We start from the raw sequence: 20,049 nt of genomic DNA, 5'->3' as shown, positions 1-20,049 counted from the left end.
TTCACTAAAGCATTTTAGCTTTTTATAAAATCAAGGTTTAAACAAAAAATAAATGTGAACTTTGCTTTTAAGTGTGAAAGCAGCATGCTCCTAGTATCTCTGTCCCAATTTTACAGCAAGATTTCTATGAAAAGATAAAGTGAAAAGACCCTTAGGAGAATAAAATTGCATTGATCTTCATTCCAAGGAAACACACAGATCAGGTTGGGAAAGACAAAGATCTTGTCTGTTTTAGAAAACATTTTACATTGTATTTATAAAAGATAATAATGGGTAGATTACTACCTAATTTGTAAATATGTGAAATTCAGTAATATTCTATTTGTGAAACATGAGTGTCACTTGAAAAAATGTCATTAGAAAAATGTTTTTCCTTACTGAGGCAGATTGGTCAAAAAACATAGTCTTTGTATTCAGTACAGGGGGAAAATACATAATTTTTAAGTCTGCACTGAAATAAAATTACCTTATAATGGAGTTGTGAAAATTGCTACCCACGGACAATTTCTATTATGTTGCAGTAATTCAAATGTCAACTCAGATGATTTAAAAAGCATTTTTGGGGGGTGGCATAGGCTCTATATTGCTAAAGCACGTTTGAAGTCTGAGTGTCCTGATCTGGTTTTTAGACTGTTCTGCGACTAGTCTGCCATACTTCTGCAGGCTTATCTCAACACAGCTCCTTTATCCTGTCAGGAGGACACTGAAAACATCAAGTTGTTCTGCCTCTGTGACTTTACTCTGGATATGTCCTGGTTTTTAATGTGTTTTCTTGCCATCGTTGGTGTCCTTCTTAAGCTGCACCTCTGTGCATCTTTTCCAGATACTGCGGCCTGTATTGATTGCCCCCCTCAGAATTGTACATACTTGCAGTTTGAATCAGAGGTTAATGGAAAGCTATATATTGTTTTATGTGCATTAGTCGGATTATAAGCTTCCTAGAGGAGATTCTTACACTACTTTTATGTCCTGCATGGCTTTGACAAGCCATGAGCCAACAGTAATTGCATAGTGTATGTTCACTGATGTTGGGAAATAAAATTGATATACTTTAATTCTTATCCTTTAATAAAGGGATAGAATGGGATCTTCACTAATGATTGAAACAGCAAGAAACCCCATGTGCCCTAAGGTAAGTTTAGAGTCTCCTAAATATAACACGTAATTGGAATTGAAGGTCAGGTGAACGGATTTATTATGAAGGAAGCTCTTTTAGTAGATTATATTGATTCCTTATATATTGGCTCATTCTGTGAAGGTACAGAATGTGATCATTGGACCTTTTCTATATCAAGTAAAAGTATAACGAAAGTTTAAGAACATGGAAGACTGGGACTAAAGATAAAGAATTATTTTATTATAGGGTTAATCAAATCTAGGTATTTAAGGAAAATTGTGGCATTTCCTCCCAGATTTTTTTAAAGAAACTTTATGTGCCTCTTAGATAAATATTAAATTAACATACAAATGGAATCCCAGTTTTTTAAATGTTAATGTCACTAGAATCAGTCTCAGTTCGGCTTCTCCTTTTATTTACTTTGTTTGAAACCCAGTGACCTGAGTATTGCTTGAGTTTTGTGTTCTTTAATAAAATTCATTATTTGATTAAGGAATAAGGGTTTATGTACGCAGAAATCCCATGCAGGTTGTGTTTATTCTTGGATGACAAGCTGTAACCAGAAAAAATCAAATACAGCTCCCTCTATTGCTCTTTCACTCTTGCTTACACATATTTTTATTCATTCTTTAGATATTAATTATGTTACCCCATGTGCCAGCATAATGCTAGGGACTTTGGATACGTTAGTGAGTGAACGCAGACATGGAGTTTACGGTCCAGTAGGGCAAAGTAAGCATTAATCGAATGATCACACAAATGAGATACAGTTTTCCCAAGATAAGTGCTATGGAGCACAAAAACAGTTCTCTGAAAGCATGTATTTACAGAGACGTGAGGGAGACTGCTCTAAGGAAATGGGCTTTGCGGTCTTAGTGTGAAGGCTGATGAGTGTTCCTGGCAAAGGGAACCGTGTGTACAGAAGGAGCCATGGAGAAATGCAGGCCCTGAAAGAGTTCTTGAAGGCTGGAGCTTAAGGATCCTAGGGCAGCGTGTGCAGTGAGGCTGGAGGGGTAGCTCCATCAGACCACGCGAGGCCATGATAATGAAATGCACTAGCTCATTGGAGAGGACCCTAAGATGCACACTACACCTCTTGTTTCTTCTCTTGTATCTTCAGGGCTTCTTGTTTATTTGTTCTTAAATTGTGAGAATTGCCAACTTAAAAAAAAATAGAGTGGGTGTGGGGGAACTGCAGAAATCTCAAAAAATAATTCACTCGTGATAAATGAGGCAGCCATTGACACGTTTCTTAATCGAGCCTGCCTGTATACCAATTAATGGAAAGACCCTCTGGATTTTAGTGTAGGGCCAGCTCTTGTCCACAGTGGCCTAGAGACACACTTGGGTCACTCACACGAACTTCGAATGTGACTTTTGGTTTATAAAATAGCAAAGCACACAGGCCCCTGACAGGGCTTGGCATGGAGACCTAACAATTTAGCCCTCACCATTACCTTTCAGCCTCTTAAGTTTATATTGCAGATCATTAGGATACATCACATTTTACATAAATTCAGCTGACACTGAGAAAATCTGAGACCCTGGGTGATAAACATTGGTTTTTTCAATAAAAAATTGTCCAGCTACCGCTTATTAACTACAATCAGAAAGCCTTGAGAGTTTGTTTAGTGTCAGAGTTTCAGTTACTAAAGTCATAATGCTTTCAAAGAGCACAGAAACAATGGCTCACTTATAAATGATATGAAAATAGTATATTTATTCATCTTTAAGTAGTTTTTATTCATTGCTACTACTGCAGTATCAATTATTATATAAAGGTCTGCAAATTTATGCTTTCTTCAATGTCTTTTTCAATAGCTATTCAAATCATGTAGTCAAAAAATATCTTTTATTTTTGTTCTCTTATAATGCATTTCTCAAAGTTGTCTCAGCCCTTGTATCTATTTTCCTGTAAAGAAATACCTATTTTAAAGGATCTGCTTCCGTTTGATTAATATTATAGTTAGTTATACATTTATCTTGATGGGTGGAGTTGTAGATTGTTCATACTACTAAATAATATTGAATTTTTACAGTTCCCAAATATTGCTGCTTAAAGTGCGTTCACTTTTTAATTTACTAGGTAGCGGCAGTAAGTACCCTAGTGAACAGAGGGATAACGCCAAAAGCCTTTGTGTTCAGAAACTATGGACATTTTCCTGGCGTCAACTCTCACTATTTGGGAGGCTGTCAGTATAAAATGTGGCAGGCCATTAGAGCCTCATCTGCTGCTCCCGGCTACTTTGCAGAGTATGTGTTGGGAAATGATCTTCATCAGGTAAGTTGACTAATGTGGTTTATCTTCTAAAACTTTACATAATTAAAAAGAGTCAGCGCTTATTAAATGTCACCTGAACTTACAGAAGGATCAGCCAAGGAGACTTTCCTCGTGTCTCCACGTGGCAAAAGATGTGCGTGCAGTACAAGATAGTTGTACTTCTTGTTTGTTTTTCTTAAATTAACAAGCCTTCTGGCTTGAGAGCATATTTTAGGAAAGATTTATTTGTATCTTCTGTAATGTGATTCATGGCCAGTTATGATAATTTTAATATGATAGGAAAATGAAGTAGTATGTATGCTTGGCTTTCCAAATGTAATAAAAATTAAAAGTGAAACACAGTCACTGAAAATGCAGAATGCCGTCTGTTTGACAGTTTTGGTGGACGTAGTTGGAAGGAGATGATGTAATAAAATAATAATAGTAAACACTCATTAGGTTAGCTAGGTGCCAGACACCTATGTAGTCCTTTGTGTGCATCTCCTCATACAATCCTCACTGCTTATGAGGCAGAGAGAGTGATTTCCATTTTGCAGATGAGAAATTGGAGTCTTAAGAAAAGCTAAGTAACTGGAGTAGGGTTGCAGCTGTTAAGTGACAGAGTTAAGATGCTATCTATAATTACACTGTTTTAAAATTTATGGCTAAATGATCTATTAAGTTGAACATTATTTCTATGATGTTGAATGATGTATACTTTCTCTGACATAGATGCATTTATTTATCATAAATTTTTTCCTTGTCAAGTTTTTCCACTGTTTTTGGAAATCTGAACTCATAACTTATACTAAATGATAAAAGTCAACAGAGCTTTTGAGCTGATACTTCCAAAATATATGTTTTTAACATATGCTTAATTTTTTATATGCTATCCCACTGCATTCTCCTTTGATGGAGTCAATAACCTTAACTCTCCTCTCCACTCACTGGTATGCACTTGGTATTCACATATATGTTGAGAAGAAAACATATTTTGCCAAGGATTTTTAGATGTTCAAAAGCTCACAGATCTGCTATATAAACTACATATCAGCTATATAATTTTAATTTACATGTGTCAATATTATAATAACTAAAATGTGGTTATCAATTTTCTCCTATAATTTTATGTAACAGCTTAGATATATTTTTAAATGTTATCCCATTTTCAGCTATCCCATTTTCTTTCTGTCTTACCAGAAGTAATGTCATAATCTTAGTAGTTAGGAGATGAAAATGGGTTCCTTTCATCTTTGGAGTCAATGCAGACTATTTCCCACTTGGTCAGATCAGTCATTGCAGAGTTATGTAAGGCACTTCCCCTTTCTGCCTTTGTCTGCTTTATCCCACCCCCTCAGGGCAGAAAGTGCTAGCTGTAGAGTTTCTTTCTGACATAGATTTCAGGACTTATTGGTCAAAATTAAAATTTTATTTTAATATGTATCTTGCTGTTTGTAACAACAGTTTCTCCATATTCCATAGTATTTTCACCGTGTCATAAATGGAGAAATAACAGTGTATTTGGGAATATAATAGTTTAGGTTTGTAACTTACGACTTTAATATGATTGTCATGCTACAAAATTGCAGTTTCGCCAAATACTAGTGAAAGTCTCAATTAAGTTACTGCATTTCAGGACCATATGTTCCCAGACTCCCAAAGAAGTTATCTCATTTGCTCATTATTCTTTATCTAAGAGGAAGTAGTTCTAAGGTTTAATTCAGTCCTGTATAATACAAATAACAAACCAGAGTAATTCAGTGCTGCTTCTTCCATTTCAGATAAGCTAATGATATTCCTTTCCATGCATAGCAATTTTTATTTTGATGACTATAATCTTTGAACTTAGGCTGATCTACAGATTAAAATAACTTCTTACATAAATTTTATTTAAAGCATATAACTACACACGGAAATATACTCAGTATTTTGTAATAACCTATAAGGGAAGAGAATCTGAAGGAGAATATATATATATATATAAAAAACTGAATGGCTGTGCTGTATACCTGAAACTAACATGATATTATAAATGAACTATACTTCGATTTAAAAAAATTAAAAAGTGTGGACTTCCCTGGGGATCCAGTGGTTAAGACTCCATGCTTCCACTGCAGCAGGCGCAGGTTCGATCCCTGGTCAGGGAACTAAGATCCCACATGTTGTGTGGTACAGCCAAAAGTAAAAATAAATAAAATAAAATAAGTAAAAAATTAAAAAATAATGCATGTCACCACATATACAGAGAATATACGTTCATGTAAATCAGTGACTTGATTCCAAAAAGACTGGCACATCTAACTTAAGAATATTCAGAAGGAAGCTGGAGTCTAAGCAAACCTTATTTAAGCAAATATTTTTCTTATTGCATATCCTTTTCAGGATACTTGAGGAAGAGGGATATTTTTCTCCTCTAAAGACACCATGAAAGGTTGATTAGAGTATTCTAAGGTGTGAATGATCTTAATTGCTTAAACAAAACATTCAAGCAAAGTTCCTTTCCAACCCTTCAAAAGTTGCCAAGAAGTTTAAAACTAAAATACGCTACTTATTACAATCCTCTTATCCTTAGTTCTTAGAATAATTATATTCAGTATTTCCAGTCTCATTTTTAAAATCCTTTTTAACTGTCATGTCTGACATACGTTTTAATGAAAGCTCGTATCCTTTTTCAGGTAAAGTATAAATTATACATTTATCAGGTAAAGTATAAATTATACATTTATATTCTATTTGAACAGTTATTGAAAGCACTGCTATAAGTAATTAAGAGGTATGAGTCAGTAGATGGGTAGATTTCATTTGTCTTTGTAAAGAGAAGAGTGTTTTACAAGGCTTATTAGATGTCCTAGGAAATTATAAAGTAGGAAGAATTCTTTTTGAGTAGCTTCCAACGTATTGTTTCTCTACCCCATCCAAGTAGCATCATATTTATCAAATAATACTTTTTACACAACATTATCCCTTCTCTCTTTTTAACAGCTTTATTGAAGTAAAATTGATTAAAAAAAAAAAACTACACATATTTGATATATACAATCTGATGAGTTTGGTCATATGCATATCCCTTCTCTCTTTTTCCATGTCAACCTCCAAAATTAAATCATTTATTCACTGTCTTTGGAGAAAGATCCTGATAAATTAGCTTGCGCTGAAGGTTTTGATGGCAGATTCTAATATATTATTTCTTTTAGACTTTATTTACATTTTAAAAGGTTATGTTCAGAACTCAGCATACATTAACATAAAATGAATTATGATATTTCATATAAACTTTCCAGATAAAGAGTGTTTTTAGCAGAAAGAGCCTGCCTAGCATTTTCTGTGCTAAATTATGCCTATGCCAGGCCACAACTAATAATTTTCATTATAACTGGACAAAAATGTAGTGAGTGCTTACTCAGTGCCAGGCCCTATGTTAACCATAAAAAATATAAAGGTTTTTAATAATTGCTAGCATATTGTTTGTGTTTCCTGGATCTTACCCTCAAATAGCTCAAACCAGGAGAATATAAACAGAGTTACAGAATGAGATGATAAATTCAATAATAAAAATATGTACAGGGTTAAGAAGTAGTGTAAAAGATGTGATTTATTTTGTCAGGATTGGCTCTACAAAGAAGTCATCTTCTGAGTTTATGTATAAAGAGTGAATAGTTGATTAGGATAGAAATAGGATGGGGAGGGGAGGTTGGGGAGTCATTGCTTAATGGTTGCAGATTCTGTTTGTGGAAATAGATAGTGGTGATAATTGTAAAACATTTTGAATGTTATTAATGCCACTGACTTGTAACCTTAAAAAAGGTTAAAAGGACCAATTTTATATTATATATATTTTAACATAATAAAAAACAAATTTTTTAAAAACCCTATAGGGAGTTCCCTGGTGGTTTAGTGGTTAAGATTTGGCGCTTTCATTGCTGTGGTCCAGGTTCAGTGCCTGGTTGAGGAACTGAGATCCTGCAATCTGCGCAGCGTGGCCAAAAAAAAAAAAAAGAGTTTCTTAAAAAATAAAATAAAAATATTAAACCCTACCACAAAACAAAAAACAAACAAAAATATTAAACCCTAAAAAATAAGATGAGATGATCAAGAGGCATTCGTGTTGCCCAGTGGTTATTTTCTGGTATAAATTCTGATTTATGATTTGAAATTATTAAATATACATTAAAAGCAATAAAAAGTATCTAAATATTAGGCTATTAAGTACATGCATGATGTACTGCAGTTAAAATACAATCGTGTGTGTACTTCTAAAAGATAAGTATCAATTTATTTAATAAGTTTATTTTTCAAGTCTATTTTACCTCAGCACCTAGCATGAGCAGTGGCTGACAAACACCAAGTACACAGTAACTAACTGTGAGTATGAATACTGTAATGAATGGAAAGGCTTCAGGAGATCCCGTAGACGTAACGTTAGCCTAAGGACTTGCTGACAGCAGAGGCGTCTGACGAGAGTAGGCTAACTAAACAGAGCTTAAGGAATGGTGTGCCTCACCACTGGACTAAAGTGAGTGCCAAAAATGTTAACTTCTGCACTTTTTTTGATGGAAAGCAAGTAAAGTTTAAGGAACAGGAATTTAATTTGAAGCATGGCTATTAAAACTATTGAAAACTTGGCAACTTTTGATGTGGGATTAATTTTACTATTAATTCTTGGTAAACCTTGTTTGCCCCTTCTTTTCTCCCCTTTTTGTCTTCTCTAATCCTTCTTTATAGCTTTTATAATAATGAAGAAGTGTTTCATGTAAAATACCTAGATGAGAGAAAAACAAATACCTTATGCTAACATATATATATATATATATATATATATATATATGGAATCTAAAAAACAAAAAGGGTTCTGAAGAACCTAGGGGCAGGACAGGAATAATGATGCAGACATAGAGAATGGACTTGAGGACATGGGGAGGGGGAAGGGTAAGCTGGGACGAAGTGAGAGAGTGGCATGGATGTATATACACTACCGAATGTAAAATAGATAGCCAGTGGGAAGCAGCTGCATAGCACAGGGAGAGCAGCTCGGTGCTTTGTGACCACCTAGAGGGGTGGGATAGGGAGGGCAGGAGGGAGACACAAGAGGGAAGAGATATGGGGATATATGTATATGTATATGTATAGCTGATTCACTTTGTTATAAAGCAGAAACTAACACACCATTGTAAAGCAGTTACACTCCAATGAAGATGTTAAAAATAAATAAAATAATAGAAAATAAAATACCCAGATGATTAGAAGTTACACAGAGTATAAGTATGGAATTTAAGATAAAAATAATATAATAAAGAAATAACATTTTTGCTAAATTAGAAATGAAATATGGGATGGGTATCATTCATATTAATTGAGAACAAAGGAAATAGTTGAAAGGATTAAATTAAAATTTGTACTTGGGAAAGCCTTTAGGAAATAACTTATTACTATCCACATTTAATGAGTCCAAGTAGATTTTTGCAGTTGAATAATACAAATGCCTAGCCAATTCATGACTTTCAACAGATATATAGATAGCTAAATTTAAAAATAGTTCCCTTCAGCTGCTGAATGGATAAACAAACTGTGATACATCTGAATAATGAAATATTCCTCAGCAGTAAAAAGGAATTAATTACTGACATATACAATGACACGGATGGATCTCACAAAGCATTATTCTAGGTGAAAGAACCCAGACCCCAAAACCACATACTGCATGATTCCATTTATTTTGATAACAAGAGCTAATGTGTGATCTTGGAGAGTAGACAAAAGAATATTTTTTGAAGATAAGATTGAGAACTGAGAGTCCAAGGTGTTACAAAGATGTGAAGTCACACGGGGTAGTAAAAAGAATTTCCAGCCCTTTCTACATGGGATAGATAGAAAGTCTGTGAGCCAGGTGCTGACTTAATTAGTTGACTGGGGAGGTTGCTAGGTGACAGCAGTGATGAGGAAGTGGTGGCTTGGCTGAATAGCAGAGCCTTTAAAGAGCATGAATTTCCCAAGTGGATTAGGACTAATAATGGTCTGGAAGGGATGCTAAAACAAGTAAGACATTATCCCTCCTCCTAGCCACTGAGATATGAAAGAATCAACACCTCCTGGGAAATAATGTCAGGGAAGAGCTGCGTTTCTGCTAAGTCAAAGAAGAGAGGGGCTTCCCTGGTGGCGCAGTGGTTGGGAGTCCGCCTGCCGATGCAGGGGACACGGGTTCGTGCCCCGGTCCGGGAGGATCCCACATGCCGCAGAGCGGCTGGGCCCGTGAGCCATGGCCGCTGAGCCTGCGCGTCCGGAGCCTGTGCTCCGCAGCGGGAGAGGCCACAGCAGTGAGAGGCCTGTGTACCGCAAAAAAAAAAAGAAGAAGAAGAGAGCACTTTCAGAAGTAGGTGAGACTACGTTGGGAGTTCTAACAATTCCACAGAGCACAGTGGAAGGGTTTAGGAGGCGGGGAAGGAGTATTGGACTGTGTCGGTGGCCAGGAAGCTCAGAGAATTAAATGCCGTTACAGTAACAAGGCACGTGGAGTTTCAAATGACATGTGAATTTAGTTCCTACTTGTTCTTCGAGGCAAGCGGGTGATCGGTTCCAGCAGATATAGTCTCAGTTCATCTGCTGTCAAACTCAGCACACACAAGGATAGTGGTCCCCAAAACTATGGTCACTACATGCTTTTTGGCCTCTTTGAATTACTATAATAAAGGTGCTTTCATTTAAAATATGTACTGCAATACTGCATGACAATTTAAGGTTGTATTTCTCTTCCCATTCTTGCGGAAAGCATGTTTTTTCAAAATTCTTTTTTAATGTACTGGTATGGAATTCAGCATTGTCTTATCTTCCAGTAGAAATGGATTGTTTTCTACTAAGTATGTTAGGATTATTTCAGTTAGGTTCTTGCGGGAATAATGACTCTTGGACCATGTTTTGAAGAATAAGTGGGAGCTGAGCAAAGAAGGGGGCTGGGGAAGGAGAATTTTGAGTTGACAGCATGTGCAGAGCCCTGAAGTCAAGAGAATGTGACTCCTCCTGAAAACTGCAAGTAATTCATGAATGGCCAGACCGTAGGATTACAAGATATTGAATTTCATGTAGCTTCAAAATACAAGTCTAGAATTAGTAGGTACAGGTTACAGGGAGGGAGATTTGGGCTTATTAGAAGGAATAATTTCTAACAGTTTATAGCTTTTCAAAATTGAATGGATATACTAATACCAAGTGAGGTTTATCCCAGGAATGTGAGACTAGTTAATATACTTTTTTTTTGAAATTTTTAAAAATTGAAGTATAGTTGATTTACAATGTCTTGTTAGTTTCAGGTATACAGCAAAGTGATTCAGTTACACATTTTTATATAAACCTATTCTTTTTCAGATTCTTTTCCCATATAGGTTATTACAGAATACTGAGTACAGTTCCTTGTGCTATACAGTACGTTCTTGTTGTTTATCTATTTTATATATAGTGGTGTGTATATGTTCATTCCAGCCTCCTAATTTGTTCTTCCCCCCTCCCCTTTCCTCTTTGGTAACCGTAAGTTTGTTTTCTATGTCTGTGGGTCTATTTCTGTTTTGTCAATAAGTTCATTTGTATCTTTTTTTTTAAGATTCCACATATAAGCAGTATCATATGATATTTGTCTTTGGTTACATCCTTTTATTCTGCTACATTCTTACAGCACTCTATCAGCATATTTTACCCTTCCTGCCTTGTGGAGTCTTCGAAATCAATGCTTATTTTGAAGCATTGATAAATGCTTAGAACTATAAAGTTGCCTGCTTTGTTTAGGTTATATCTGCAGTAAATGAATTTGGTACTTTGAAATTGTATTGTTAATAAAATTTCAACTTAAATTAATAAATTTGGTTATATTAGATTTGTGAAAGAACTGGTCTTGTTTGTTTGGTAGAACCACAATTCTTTTGTTAGATTTTATACAGAATCTATATTAACCACTAAACAAGGATAAAAATCTTAAAAAACTAATTCAGTTCATTTCAGTAGTTTTGAGCAAAATATACAGAGCAATCCAAGAAGAAGTGCAGAGAATTTTGTAACAGGAAAGGAAAATTTAGTAAAGCCAGTGAGGCCAGTGAGTTTTCACATGACTTCTTTTGCACCTGTAGTATATAAAATAAATTCACTTGAAAGGAATCTCTTGTTTTTAAATAATTTTTTCAGTTTATAACATAGTTCAGCTTTCCTGGTGAGTAAATTTCAAACTGTTGAAAATATAATTTGTTTTCATATTTGTAAAAGAGAATTTCACTTTGAAGAGTTCTGTCCTGTATTTGCTTGACTTATGTTTTGCAGGATGGAGGTTTGCTCCTGAATAACCCTTCAGCGTTAGCAATACACGAGTGTAAATGTCTTTGGCCAGACGTCCCATTAGAGTGCATAGTATCCTTGGGCACTGGACGTTATGAGAGTGACGTGAGAAACACCGCGACACACACAAGCCTGAAAACCAAACTGTCTAACGTTATCAACAGTGCTACAGACACAGAAGGTTAGTCTGTTCATTTGCTGCCTTAACGTACTTCTAGAATTCAGTTTCTGATAGAATATGCTGATGCTCACTGCAAAGAGTATGTTGTTATGTCTCTGTTGTAGGCTTAGGAAGCACATGGGAGCAGGTGTTTGTCGTTTCTCTTTCTCTTCACTCATTTCTTCCCAGTAACCCTGCAGTAGTGATTTCTCCATGTGGGAGCTAGAGCTACCTTGGCCTCCTTACAGCTGGAGAAGTAGCTGAAGCAGGAATAGCACAAAGGCTTGGTTGGAGACTCTTAAGAAACAGGGAAAAGGAAAGGTGTCGGGTTGGTTTAGATAAACACATGGTAACAGGGAGAGAATCAGAGTATTTATGGAATTTCGATTATTTAGTAATGTGGCGGCAAACTGGAATAAGTCCTTACTTCCACTCTGGCTGCCTCTATAATCTAGTCTTCATATAAAGGCCCAAGTGGTCCTTTTAAAATCTAAATTAAATCATATCTTTACCCGGCTCAAAACCATCTAGGCTTCCCATCACAGAACAAAATCCAAAAGCCTCATTCACTGAAATTCACCAGGCCCTGGAAGGACCTGGCCTTTGAATGCGTCTTCCCCCTCTCTCAAGACGTGTCTCCTGTATGAAGTGTGTCCAGCTACACTATAACTCTTGCTGTTTCTCAAACTTGCTAGGAAGGCTCCTACCTCAGGGAATTGTTGTCTTCTCTTTGTAAGGCCTTCCCCCAGATACATGCTTGATTCCCACCCTCACTTCATTCAGGTCTCTGTTCAGGTATCACTTCCCCAGAGAGCCTTTTCTGATCACTTTCTAAACCCGTCACCATCTCACTCACTGTAACCCCTTATCCTGCTTCTTTCTTTCATTTTTTTCCTTCTTAGAGCATTTATCTCATTATGGATGTATTGGTTTAGCCAAAAAGTTCATTCGGGTTTTCCAGTAAGGCGGTACGAAAAACCCGAACAAACTTTTTGGCCAACCCAATATATTACATGTTTGCTTGTTGAATTGCTTATGGTCTCTGTAGCCCACCAGGATGTAAGCAGGAACTTCTCCTGTTCACTGTGTGGACTGCAATGCCTGGCACATAGTAGGCAGTCAGTACTTGTTGACTTTCTAGTTTGGGCCTTGAGGTCTAGATCTCCTTATTTTACTATATTATTTTTCAGTCCTATGTGAAATCTGTTATTAAATTTGTAAAAGTTATTGTTCCCAGTTAACAGCCCCTTGCTTCTGAATCTCATTCTTTCTATATTATCATGTTACTGACTGAGTCATTAGCCTACATGAGGCTCTTGAACTCCCCACTAAGGATGTTTATCTATTAAATGATAACCCAAGAAAAGGTGACATTCTGGATTTTTCACTATCTGAAATTTTGTTGTCAAATCAATATTCTTACCGTAAGCAGTCTTCTTAGAAAAAAATAGCTTTGATCACCCAGTCTCATAATACTTACATGTATACCTTGTGCAAACCATGTGATGGGCTCATTTGAAATTTTCAGGAAATATGAAATGCTGCTTTCATTCACTTGCACTCTAGTTAATGAAGAATTAAGAGTGAAACATATGTAATTGCTGATACTAGATGGTTATCGATGTATAGAAACAGCAGTGTCATTTGGTTCAATCTAATATATTATCAGTTGCCAAATAAACGGTGAATAGATGTAGACGGTTGAGCCTATGAGAAAACTAAACTAGATTGCTGTAGACAATTTACAAGAAGCAAATTAGACTTGATATGGGTCTTAAAAGATAGTTAGGGTTTGGACATTTTAAAAGAGGGTTCAGACTTCAACTTCTGGCCATGATGGAATAATAGGAGCCATATATTTCCTCCTACCTTAAATCATTAGAAAACTGTACAGAGCAATGGTTTTCAGACATTAGATGACAGATGGCAAGGTCACTGATTCCTGAGAGAAGGAAAATAAATGAAGTAATCACATGACTGCCCAGCTTGTTTCTAGGTGATAGCATGAGGAGTGGGGAACTCAAGCAGGACAGTCCCAGGCTCTCAGAAAACAGAGTTTGGGATTCAAAGAGGCCAAGGAAATTAGAATTTGTGGGCAAAATACTACAGAGAAGGCAGCTTCATAGAGAGAGTGCTCTAGAGCTGTGCAGAGGCGTCCCCTTGAGTACTGATCTGTGTTGTGTGCAAGCATGTGAGGAAAGTACCCAAGGCAGATTACCCCAGAAAGGATTAAATAGAACAACGCTTGGGGCTCACACGGGACCAGGCAGCTCAGATTTCCATCACCTGAATTAGGAAGACCTTGTAATGTGTGGGATGTGCAGTAGAGTCCTCAGAAGGGTATTGTCTCAGTAGTGACATCAGATTAGTTCTAGACTGAAGGCTGCTCTGGGTCCACCCTAACACAGCTTCAAAGCAATTCTCAAAAAGATCAAATTGAGTTCCAGTTAACAGCATCCACTGTTGGAATAAAAGCCAGCAATATTTAAAGGAATGCAACAAATTCCAGCACACAAAAATATAAGATTCACAATGTTTGGCATGCAATTAAAAAATTACCAGGCATACAAAGAAGCATGAAAAGATACATTTAACCAGGAGAAAATCCGATCAGTGAGAACAGACCTAGATATGAAACATATGAGAGAATTGGCAGACAGAGGATGTTACAATAGCTATTCTAAGTATACTCCATGTTCAGTGAGATAGAGGAAGATTTGAAATGATGAGAGAAATGGATGATATAGAAAGGACCCAAATCAAATCTGTAGAAGTGAAAAATGTAATGTGTGAAATGAAAAATACAGTTGATAAGATTAACAGCAATTCTGTACAAAAACATGGAGAAAAGAGAAGAAGAATAAATACTTACCAGCTCATTTCCTAAAGCCGGCATTACCCTGACACCTAAACCTGGCAAAAACATTATTAAAAATATTAAAATACCAATCAATATTCCCTATTAATATGTATGCAGAAGTCCTTAAAATATACTAATAAATTGAATTCAGCAGTATATAAAAAGGAGAATACAGCATAATCCAATAGGGTACATCTCAGGAATATGGGTTTGGCTTAACATTCAAAAAAATCAATATAATTCACTGTATGAACAGACAAAAAAAAGGAAAAATTGATGATAATCTCAATAGATGCAGAAAGGGCATTTGGTAAAGTTCATCAGCTATTCATGAGAAAAGCTTTCAGCAGATTAGGAACAGGAGGGAACTTCCTCAGTCTGATAAAGGGCCTCTATGAAAAAGCTAGAGGTGGCACCGTGTTTAGTGGTGAAAGACCAAATCCTTTCTACTTAAGATGAGGAGCAGAGTAAGATGTTTCTCCTCGCTTCCAGCTAGTGTTGTACTGGAGGTCCTTTTCTGTGCAGTAAGGCAATAAAAGGAAATAAAAGGCATATAGATTAGAAATGAAAAGTAAATATTTATAGACAACCTAGTCGTCTATGCTGACAATCCTAAGGAATCTATAAAAATCTACTAGAACTAATAAGTGAGTTTAGCAAAGTTGAAGAATATAAGGTCAATAAAAATGAATTGTATTTCTGCATACTAGCAATGAACAATTAGAAATTGAAATTAAATATATACACAGATAGATACTATTTATAATAGCATCAAAATATTAAATACTTAAGAAACTATTTAACAAATTATATGCAAGTTCTGAGCAGGAGAAACCAGAAAACACTACAGAGAGAAATTAAAGAAGGTCTAAATAAATCGATATATCAGTACCGTGCTCATGAATTGAAAATCTCGGTATTGTTATGGTGGCAGACCACAAATTGATCTATGGACTTCATGCAACTGCTATATAAATGAAAATGGACTTTTTCTGGAGTAGGGATTAACAAGATGACTATAAAATCTATATGAATATGGGAAGGACCTAGAATAACCAAAACAATTTTGAAAAAAAAAAAACAAAATTGGAGGACTTAGACCCCCTGATTTCAAGACTATAAAACTACAGTAAGCAAGGGTGGTATTTGCATAAAGACAGACAGAAGATCAGTGATACCTAATAGTACAGAAATTGATCCAGACATGTATGCTCAAAAGATTTTTGACAAAGGCAATTCAATAAGGAAAGGATAATCTTTTCAACAAATAGTACTGGGACAGTTAGATAACTGTATTTTAAAAATTGAACCTTGACCCTTCACATCATACACAGAACCTAACTGGAACTGGATCACAGACCTAAATACAAGAGTTAAAACTGCAAATCCTCTAGAATACCCTGGAGAAAATCTTAATGACCTTGGGTTAAGTGAAGAGTCTTTGATAGGACACAATAAATGTGGACATAACAGGAAAAACAGATGAATTAGACTTCATCAAGTTATAATTTTGTTCTTCAAAAGACACTTTTAATAAAATGAAGACAAGCTATAGACTGAAATAAAATATTAGTAAAATATATGTTTGATCCATCTTCAGAACCAAATGTATAATCAGATGCAATATATATAGAAAATGCTTACATTGTATAATATAAGGAATATACAGAGATGAAAACAAAAATTCATGGGGAAAAAAATGGCCAAGCACCTATTTGAACAGACGCTTCACTGAAGAAGATGTACAGTTGACTAATAAGTACATGGAAGACTTTTCAACATTATTAGTCCTTAGGGAAATGAAAATAAAAACCACAAGATCCCAGTACACATCCTCTAAAATGATTAAAATTAAGACCGACAGTACCAAGTTTTGGCAAAGATGTGGAACAGTGGGAACTAAGATATCCTAGTGGTTGGCGTGCAGAAATGATACAACCATTTGGAAAACAGTGTTGTGGTTCTTAATAAGATAAATAAACTTTTACCATATGAATGAGAAATTTCATCTCTGAGTATTTACCCAAAAGAAATGGAACCATATATCTACAAAATGATTTAGGATTATTTCTAATAGCTAAAAACAGAAGAGAACCAGACCGGAGAGAACAAATTGTGTTATATCCGTACAGTGGATTACTACTTAGCAATAAAAAGGAAGGAACTATTGATCCATGCTGCAACATGTATTTCAGAAGCATTTTGCTGGGTAAAAGAAGCTAACCAGACCCAGAAGCGCTGTATATGTTTATGATTCTGTTTATATGAAATTCTAGAAAAGGCAAAGGGTAAGGGAGGACCAACCATAAAAAGGCATGAAGAAGCTTTTGGGATGACAGAAAATGTTCTATGTCATGACTGTTGCGGTGGTAACAGTGTATATGTTTGTCAAAACCCGTCAATTTAGACACTTAAAATCGGCAAATCTTATTGTATGTAAATTATACCCCAATAAAGATGATCTCAAGAAATTAAAAAACATGTACTCCCATAAAAATTATTTATAAAAAAAGAAATTAAAAAACAAAAAAGGAATGTTGGAAAGGCATATCAGCAGTGGCTAACAGTATGACTGAAAACAGAGAAGAGAGTCCTGAAGCAGGGGTCCTAATTTATCAGAATGATATGGCGTATTTTGGGAGATGAATTTCATTTCATAGTTATATTCAATATTATGGATTCTTTACTCCTGCTGTTATTTAGCTGGAGTGTGAAAGTAAGCAAGGCTTTGTAATTTGCCTAAAATTGGATAATTGTAAATAATGTAAAATTAGATCATTGCAGAATAACTCGATTTTTTAATTCACCCTATCCTCTGTTTGTTTTAACAGAAGTCCATGTAATGCTTGATGGTCTGTTACCTCCTGACACCTATTTTAGATTTAATCCTGTTATTCGTGAAAACATACCTCTAGATGAAAGTCGAAATGAAAAGCTGGATCAGCTGCAGTTGGAGGGGTTGAAGTACATAGAAAGAAATGAAGAAAAAATGAAAAAACTTGCAAAAATATTAAGTCAAGAAAAAACAACTCTGCAGAAAATTAATGATTGGATAAAACTAAAAACTGACATGTATGAAGGCCTTCCATTCTTTTCAAAATTGTGATGAGTGTGTGCATATAGCCTCCTAACTGAAGGCCTGTTCAGAAGATCCACAGAATTCAATAAGGAATTGTGGGGTTCAGCATGACTACCTTTGAAATGCTTAGAATTCTGGGGAATCCTGAAAAGACAGTGTTCGGACCAGCTTGCACAGTACAGAGAGGGTGTGCGTGGTTACAGAATTCATCTGGGAATTAGGTTTTTATGATGTTAATAATTAACCACTTGTTAGGAATCTCACTGTGCCAGTTGGTTTTAGTACATATTGGTGTTGTATTTTTTGATGTTTGAAAATTTATTAATATATGTGCCAAACAAGGACTGAAAGCTGTCATATTATACTTGGTATTTTTACTTTAGTCACCATAATCATGTTAAATTTATTTGATCATTGATTTTCTTTCATGTGGAAAGCTAATTTCTTCTTAAAATAATTCATCTCTTTAAACATCACTTAGGTTTTCACTAGCTACATTCTGCATTCCAAATGTTGCCTTCTACTATTGTCATATCATCTAAACAGGTACAGAAAAAATGGGATTCTGTCAGAGGACTTCTACATTTGAAATATGAAAGAGCTAGATACAGTTTTCTATTCCAAACGTGTTTATTTCAACATTGTTCCGTTCCGAAAGATAGGTCAGTTCCAATCAACCACTTTTTCCCCCTGAAATTTCAAGGTAATGCTGTATGTTAACTTTTCTAGCTCTAGCTTAGCATTCACTGTTATGAAAGTAATTATTTGAATTTACTGAGAAAATGCCCCATCATTAGCAAAAATAAACTATTGAAATAGTCTATGTTAAAAGGCTAATGTCATTTTTAAATTATCTATTGTTCATAATGTAGCCCTTCTTCTCTTTGTAGCACTTGAATATACCTGTCAACAGTATGCTTTAAAAAAATGTCAGCCTTGTTTTACCTTACCTCCTTTAACCATCTGGACTTCACAGAGGTTAACAACATATACACCAACCCGAATCATTGTTTGTGCTAATCAGATTCATCCTTGTTGTGTTATCTATCTGCCATGTAAATCTTTCACCATATTTAGATTTGTGAAGAGAAATGAAAAAAGGTGAGTGTCCTTTGCTTTGTACATGTAAACTAGAGCTAAACCCCTTACGGGAATTGTCATATTGTGTCTTTGCAACACTGATGCGAAGAGGCAGTGAGGCGTGGTTCACAGATGCTGGGGGAGCTGAGTGTCTGGGTGCAGCTCGGGCTCCAATGCAGAGCCCTTCTCTTTGTGACCTGGAGGAGGGTGGACAGCCTCTCTGGCCTTCAGATATTTTATTTGTAAAATGAGAAGAGCTGCCTCTAAAATTTTATTTCCTCTTACGGCAACTGAAAAGTGAATTCTGCAAATGTACAAGCAAAAGATAGGAAAAAGTGTGAAAATGAATTTTCAGTCCTACACAGGTAAAATATCTGCTCTTTTCAAAGAAGCAAAGAATTGTATGTTTTAAGAAATTGTAATAAATTATCCAACTTATCATTTATTTTAAACATAGAAAATAAAAATTATTTTGTAGCTCAGTCCTTTTGGGGTGTTTCAGTTCTTATTTCTGTAATAAATGCTGTGGTGGTAATATTTCAGTTCTGTTCTTGCTGCTGATGTTATTGTTTATTAAAAATAGCACCGGGACTTCCCTGGTGGCGCAGTGGTTAAGAATCCACCTGCCAACACGGGACGTGGGTTCGAGCCCTGGTCCGGGAAGATCCCACATGCTGCGGAGCAACTAAGCCCATGAGCCACAACTACTGAGCCTGCGCTCTAGAGCCCGTGAGCCACAACTACTGAGCCCAAGCACCACAGCTACTGAAGCCTGTGCGCCTAGAGCCTGTGCTCCGCAACAAGAGAAGCCCGCGCACGGCGACGAAGAGCAGCCCCCGCTCGCCACAACTAGAGAAAGCCCACGCGCAGCAACAAAGACACAACACAGCCAAAATTAAAAATAAATAAATAAAATAAAATTTATTTAAAAGAAAAAAAAAGTAGCACCTCGGGATTTCCCCAGCGGTCCAGTGGTTAAGACTGCACTTCCACTGCAGGGGGCACAGGTTTGATCCCTGGTCGGGGAACTAAGATCCTGCATGCCGTGTGGTGTGGCAAAAAAAAAAAAAGAATTTGAAAAATAGTACCTCAGATAGAGTTGTCCCTAGAGGCATATTGGCTGGATGGGATTTCTGCTAGGGATTTCTCCTAGGGAGTGGAGAGAGCCTGGCCTGGGTTATAA

At 36.0% G+C, this 20,049-nt stretch overlaps 1 protein-coding gene across 4 annotated transcripts in view; it reads left to right on the top strand.

Moving 5' to 3' along the window:
- Positions 1-19,351, top strand: part of LOC111184475 (patatin like domain 8, phospholipase A2) — a 135,239-nt gene extending 115,888 nt beyond the window's left edge. For all 4 annotated transcript variants that reach the window (XM_022593020.3, XM_022593021.3, XM_089917831.1 and 1 more), the window contains 4 exons: positions 1,075-1,132; positions 3,204-3,398; positions 11,673-11,868; positions 17,539-19,351. In XM_022593020.3, coding sequence (XP_022448728.1) covers positions 1,075-1,132; positions 3,204-3,398; positions 11,673-11,868; positions 17,539-17,813 — 724 coding nt within the window. In that variant the 3' untranslated portion in view covers positions 17,814-19,351. The remainder of the gene's footprint in view (positions 1-1,074; positions 1,133-3,203; positions 3,399-11,672; positions 11,869-17,538) is intronic.
- The last annotated feature ends 698 nt before the right edge of the window (positions 19,352-20,049 follow it).

Source organism: Delphinapterus leucas, chromosome 9, assembly GCF_059928025.1.
Source record: "Delphinapterus leucas isolate spDelLeu-1000000601 "Yukka" chromosome 9, BTC_Dleu_Yukka2, whole genome shotgun sequence".
NCBI lineage: Eukaryota > Metazoa > Chordata > Mammalia > Artiodactyla > Monodontidae > Delphinapterus > Delphinapterus leucas.
This window is presented reverse-complemented; position numbering and strand designations above follow the sequence as displayed.